At 34.9% G+C, this 6,545-nt stretch overlaps 1 protein-coding gene across 1 annotated transcript; it reads right to left on the minus strand.

Moving 5' to 3' along the window:
* Positions 1-385: 385 nt before the first annotated feature.
* LOC111631366 (ganglioside GM2 activator-like) lies at positions 386-6,342 on the minus strand. The gene is made up of 4 exons (XM_023375629.1): positions 6,111-6,342; positions 5,349-5,510; positions 1,261-1,398; positions 386-616 (listed from the first exon to the last, which is right to left on the minus strand). The coding sequence occupies exons 1-4, from the start codon at positions 6,306-6,308 to the stop codon at positions 461-463; spliced, it is 654 nt and encodes a 217-aa protein (XP_023231397.1). The 5' UTR covers positions 6,309-6,342; the 3' UTR covers positions 386-460.
* Positions 6,343-6,545: the final 203 nt, after the last annotated feature.

Consider the following 6,545-nt stretch of genomic DNA (forward strand, 5'->3'; position numbering starts at 1 on the left):
CGCCCTTGGTCATAGAAATGATGTAATTTGAATATAAATTATTTNAAATCCTTGAAATAAGGGTTTTTCATTAAACCTAAGAATGATTCAAAATCCTCAAAACACAAGCAAAGAATTCATTACCACACAAAACTATTTAATATCTTATTACATATTTATTACATTGAATAATTAGAATACAATTAATTAAAGGATTAATAACAAAAAGAAGGCAAACTTCAGTCAATTACAGCAGAACAGAAAAAAAATGACTAGATAAAAAAAAAACACTAGATAATTCCGTGTTATATGAATTCTATGTTGTACGAGTCACTCAGATACGTGTGCCGTGCTGTGAACGGCTCACGTATTTGTAAAATCTGAGTGACTCGTACAACATGGAATTCATATAACACGGAATTATCTACAGTGTTATAGGGGGTTTACTTGTATTCATATAAATTGTCAGATTAATAAAGTATTAATTTACGTGCAATGAAAACTTAAAATCGTAGCAAAATAATGTTTTTTCGTCATGACTTCCATTGATTCTAACTTTATAATCACCAGTGCTGATAGAATCAGGTAAATGAATTTCAGGTAATTTTATAGTCGTAGAATTTAACTTGTACTCGTCCTGGAAAAAATAATAATTATATAAAGCCTTTTTTTACTGCATAAATTAAATTTAAATATTGTAACTATTATTCAATATCTTACGTGTTGTATGTTATAGATATTGTTATGTACAGTGTAGACCTATATACAGTACTAATTCAAGATCAATGTTTAATATCAGTCGATATTAACACGTATGATGTGGCAGGTTTAAGTGTGTGATGTATATGTGGACATGCTAGGCCCCTTTTATATAAATATAAAAAAAGCCCAAGTTTTTGAATTGTTAATGCTTTTATTTAGACACCAGAGCATTGGTAATACTGCGTCATCAGTGATGTGTTGGCCCGTGTTCGCGTCCACCTTTAGGCGATAGGACACGTGACGCTAAGAATAGGTCACAATTATTCCACTAGGAATTTGCAAGTTTGGTGTGTCATCTGCTGGGGAAATCATAAGCCAATTTGCAATGTATTATGGGATATTTTTACCCGCTTAACAGTTTCCAGAAACGAATTATGCCAGCATCTGGTATACTTAAGTAAAATGAAAGTGTATTTATAAACCATTTATAAACTATTAAGCATTTATAAACCAATTAATTTTATATTCAAAGTAACATAATTATTAGCAAAATATTTATTATTAACAGTTCAATCATACCGCCTTAAATGGACATCCAATAGATGAAAATATATCCAAAATAACGCAAATATCCGGAAAATTACAGGTACCGATATGGTCTTTGCAAGGCACTTCAACCCAAACGGAATGCACTTTCTTCTTCATGTCGACGTCGAGCTAAGAAAATACAATGAAAATATGTGAAAAAATTCATTCTTGATTAAGAAAAACCGTTTGTTGTTGATAATTTGCATTAAATAAAACTCTAGCAGCGAGTTGCTTAACTTTCCCGGCAACGTTTAGTACCAACTGTTTTTCGTTTAAACTTAAAAAAAAAAACTTAATTTTAAGGGTAGGATTGGATTTTATAAAAAATATTTATTATAAATACAGTAGGACTCTGTTAAGAAGTGTTTGAAGAAGTTTCTCAAAAAGAAACTTCTTAAACGGGTTCTACTGTACTTACAGATAAACATTTGTTTACGGCAAGACAAAACGTGAGCGATCTATTCAAGGGTATGCCTCCCGGGAAACAGTACTTTCTAAGAAAAACATGCCCCTATTCGAGTATTACAAACGTGATGAAAATCCGAAAAACTCCACATGGCCTGACCCGCGGCGAAGTGCGAACCCGCGACCAGTGTTCGGTGGTTTTATTCCCTTGGCCTCTGGTAGGCACAAAAGAACAGAATAAAAACTACTCAAACATAAAGAAAGCTTAATGATTGTCTCCATTTTTGAATTACTGTCTTTGCTGTTTTCATTAGTTGTACTTTTCTCTTTTTAAAGCGTTATTGAACACTAAAAAACAAATCACATATCTTTCTTAAATGCATCGAATTCCCGATTATTCGTGCTAACTGGTGTACGGGTGTACACGGAAAACCGGAAAACACAGATAATACAAAATATCCCTGTAAACTCCAAAAAGAGACTATAAACTTAACAGTACGTTTATGTGTATATGTTACCGCTAAAGCTCGAAATCCGTTAATGTGCGCATTACCTAGCTCAGGGGTCGGCAGTTTGTCAAGTGAGAAGAGCCAAATTGTCATGAAAACAGGATAACAAAAGTACCAGAGAGCCTCATATTAATTTAAATGTGCGAAATACGACACACGACAGAGGCGCCTCTAGTGGCCGTTTTCGGCATAACGTTACACGGATGGACGGACACGCGTTCAATGGGTTATATATATAGATATGCTTCAAATGCTACCACTCTTATGAGACTCATATTGATCAACGCGAGTGTGGTCATGTGCGGAAGGAGAACAAGTCGAAGTTTGTTCGGCGGCTCTATCTCATAAACTCATAAGTTATAAGGCTGCGGTGAAATGAGGTGAGATGAAATTGGAGTTTATGTCCGAAGAGCCGCAAACGTCTATGCAAAGAGCCGCTAATTCCGACCCCTGACCTAGCTAATCTGCAGATTAACTAGGGTGATCCGTTAAAGCTGCGAAAATTATTCCATTTCTCAAATTACCTAGGTAATGTTCAGATTATCTAGGTAATCTGCAAATTACCTACTAGGCACTCGGTAAAGTGAAAATAAGATTTTTGCTGGAACAACAGCAACGTTTCTGTACGCTTAAATTAACATAATGTTATTTATTTAATTTTCAATATCTAAAGAATCAAGTTAATACAATCAACAAATTAGTTGATTGAATCAATCATCAATCAATTAAAAAAACTTTAATACAAAAATCAAACGGTTTAAAATATTACTACAATTAGGGAAATGAATTTGCAAAACATATGATAAAATTGTACTTACTTATTAGTGCAATCTAAAGATTGGTGACACTTTGAATTACGTAGCAATTGGTTTTTGCGACAAGCACGCCTATTTGTGGTACATTTAGATTTGCAGTCACATTTTCTGAAACCCTGCCCAGTACCAAGGGATTGTTTTATTGCTGTTTGACGTAAAGATATTTCTACAGCAGGGACATCCATCTTCTTTCGTTAAAAATCTCTCTTTGCAAACACTGAATTCAGATTTTGCATACAATTGTTTTAAAATACCTGTTTTAGTATCAAGTTTATAAAAGCCATCCTCTGTTTTACTAAGAACCACAGCTAAAATTGAACGTGCATCAGTTTTTGCTCTGTCTTCTTCGGGTACTTTAATTCTCACAGCGAAACCTTCATCGACGTTTGGGTGCTTTGCATTAGAAACTGCTAACATTTTCTTTGCTTGCTTTTCTAAACATTTCTTGGCTTCATCACGCTGTATTTTCTGATCCATATTCTTTTTACAGATGATGCACAATACATTCTTACCATACCCTTCCTCTTTAGGATCTACTTCACCACAAACTGCGTGAACAAACATATTACACGATTTACACTTGTGAGCACTTGATGCTGCTTTTGAGCAAACAATACAGACTATGTCTTGTATAGTGCTCTTTACAGGCTCCGTACGAAACTGTGATGGCGATTCTGCTGAAGTTGAGAGTAACTCAGTGATGACTTCTTCAACTTGCAGAGGCGATTCCTTGGAGGTGCAGGGTAACTGAATATTCTTCGTGACTGCATCATCAATCAACGGTATAGAAGGCAGTTTAAGATTACTATCGGTAAATTCTTGTATTTCTATAGGTGATTCTGTAGAAGCGGGGGATAACGGAATGTCCTCTTGAGTAAGATTTGACTGTGATCTCATAATCACAGTCTCTTGTGAATCTTCTAATTTTTCAAGGTCTTCTTCAGTTTTTATCGAATGTCAAACAATTCTCCGGCATGGACAAACTTTTTCAAACCTTTCTCGCGCATCTGACAACGGCTCAATGAGTTTTTCACAGCCTCGTACAGTCAACACATCACACCTTTGAATTATTTGATAATCTCGAGATGATTCTTTCTTCTTGGAAACTTTTATTTGCTTTACATCTTCAATTATGGAATCATACTTTGGTTTGTTATTAAAACACTACGTATTATATTTTAAATCTTCGCTAAAGAGGTTTGCGAAGAATCTTTTCTTGATTTTACTCACCAATTCGGTGCTTGCTTGCATTCTAGGATTTAAATTTATCTACGTAAAAAGAAGGAGTGGGGAAAGGAAGTGAAAGAAACAAACTTTTGAACTTTAACGATACGGAAGCCGTTAATGTGCAGATTACCTAGATACTCTGCAAATTACCTAGGTAATTTGAGAAATTGAACAATTTTCGCAGCCTTAACGGATCACCCTAGTTAATCTGCAGATTAGCTAGGTAATGTACACATTAACGGATTTCGAGCTTTAGCGGTAACATATGCAATATTTTTTCAAATTGTATTGAAATCCTACCCTCCTGTAACGCTCCGTAACTCTGTCGAACATTCCCACTTCAAATTTACGTATATTTTCGAACAATCCCGTAATTGTACTGAAGAATAGTACACGATAGTGGGGCGAGGGGTAACAAACGTTACGTTATTTTATAAATTACATGTATAACATGAAAGCAGTGACGTAAACAGTACGGTTCGTTATGCAACTCTTCGGAAATAACAATAAATCTTTCTGTTATCCAAAGGTTAAAACCCAAGCATTACGTTACATTTTTATCTAGTACCCATCTCGGTTTAGTTGCAGATGCTCCAAGAAGCTGAAAACATCCTGAAGGCTCATTTCAGTTCAAACCATATTTCAGCATGGCTAACGGGGATCAAGACACTTAATTGCTAACTTGGATAGCAATCTACTAATGACCACTTAACCAATCGCTACTTCTGTATGGATCCTTGCAAACGTTGTAATGTCAAGAATGCACCTATTGTCATGTATTCATCTAGCATCACACCGCTCTGACTTCCCTATAACCACGCCTTAGGAGAGGGAACAACCCTCTAAAGAAAAGAGCATCATTTCAATGAACGAAGATAACATTAAAGATCAAGATTACAATTGCAGAGTTGCAGTTAGAAAAGGACACTCACTCTGCAACTCTGCAAACTCACACTTCTTTTTTGTTTATGATAGGCTCTTAATAAATCTAACGATATATCAAAATACCCGGCTCAAACAACCCATATACGGTACCTTCAAAGGACTGAATCTTTCAGCTTTACGCTTCGATTATTCGATATTTCTAATTAAAAATATTAAATTAAATTTAAAAATTGCTTACCTTGAACGGTGCAGCTATTTCCGTTTTAAGAACAATATCAAAGTCGAAAGTTATATCACCCGGAAAATTGATGGGATCTGGAGTAATATGCAAAGATTTGATGCGAACAGGAGCAGATGGTGCACAATTACTCCAACTAAACTCAACTAACGGTTTATCTCCCTGTAAAAAAAAACAACCAAATTTATAAATTAAACAACAAAACAAATACAGTACAGCGTCGTTTATCCGAATCAATTGGGGACTGAGGTTGTTCGGATAACTTATTTTTCGGATAACCGATTATGCACGAAAAAATGTATTAACCTATCCCATGTTGAAAATTTTCTCCGTTGCGTGTCGCTTCGCGTTGAATTTTCGTCGATGTTAAGCCTAACGTAAACTTTTTAAAACAATAATTGGGTTATTGTATCGTTAAAAATTATTTCTTTATTTTTTACAAATAAATTAAATATATTGAAAATATAAAAACAAATATACAGTATATATACTTTAGAAGTTGATCTAGTATCAAAAATGTTCGATTCAGCACGACACACACTCCTCAGAAAAACACACAAAAGTGCCAGTGCTGCCAGCTAAAACACACACCAACAAAAAAAAATAATGGAGTAGCCCAAGATATAGCCAAAGATTGCATCGCCACAGCATTAGCGAAAATTTAAATTTGCCGACTGGAATGCTTTCGGTTAACCGACGTTTCAGATAACCGGCTTTAAGATAAACGACGCTCTACTGTAAATTTAAAAATAAAAACCTTACTTTTCGCATAGGAATTCCTTCAAACTTGTAAAATATACTCCATTCGCGGTCCAAGATCTGTGGTTCTGATATTAATTTTAAAAATAATTCGGCAGTTTCATTACTCGAACGTATGAATTGTGCTAGAGTAGAAGGTACTGCCAAGGTTGGGTATATTGCTAAAGTCAATAGCAAGAAGTTAAATAGTAACTTTCCCATTTTTCTGCCTTTTAATGACGTTCCTTTTGTTCTTTCTTTTGTTATATAGCTAAACTAAGGCAAACAGATTATTAGGCTAACCTTATAACCGTAAACAGTGTTATCTCTATTGTTCGTTGGACTGCAATTTTTAAACTGTCGACCTATAAACTCCCAGTGACGTCAGTCTGTCGGATGTCTGTCCTTCCTTAATATAGAGAAAGGGTTTAGACAGATGAAAGTCGAGACCATATATGA

Source organism: Centruroides sculpturatus, unplaced genomic scaffold (genome assembly GCF_000671375.1).
Source record: "Centruroides sculpturatus isolate CEXI.00-Female unplaced genomic scaffold, Cexi_2.0 scaffold91, whole genome shotgun sequence".
NCBI lineage: Eukaryota > Metazoa > Arthropoda > Arachnida > Scorpiones > Buthidae > Centruroides > Centruroides sculpturatus.

What these genes read in the sequence shown, in the direction of transcription:
- LOC111631366 (XM_023375629.1), bottom strand. Translation starts at nt 6,308, where the DNA reads ATGGGAAAGTTACTATTTAACTTCTTGCTATTGACTTTAGCAATATAC. An exon ending in AAGGAATTCCTATGCGAAAA is followed by an intron (nt 5,511 to 6,110) that starts GTAAGGTTTTTA and finishes TTTTTTTTACAG; the next exon opens with GGAGATAAACCGTTAGTTGA. An exon ending in TTGGATGTCCATTTAAGGCG is followed by an intron (nt 617 to 1,260) that starts GTATGATTGAAC and finishes TATTTTTTCCAG; the next exon opens with GACGAGTACAAGTTAAATTC.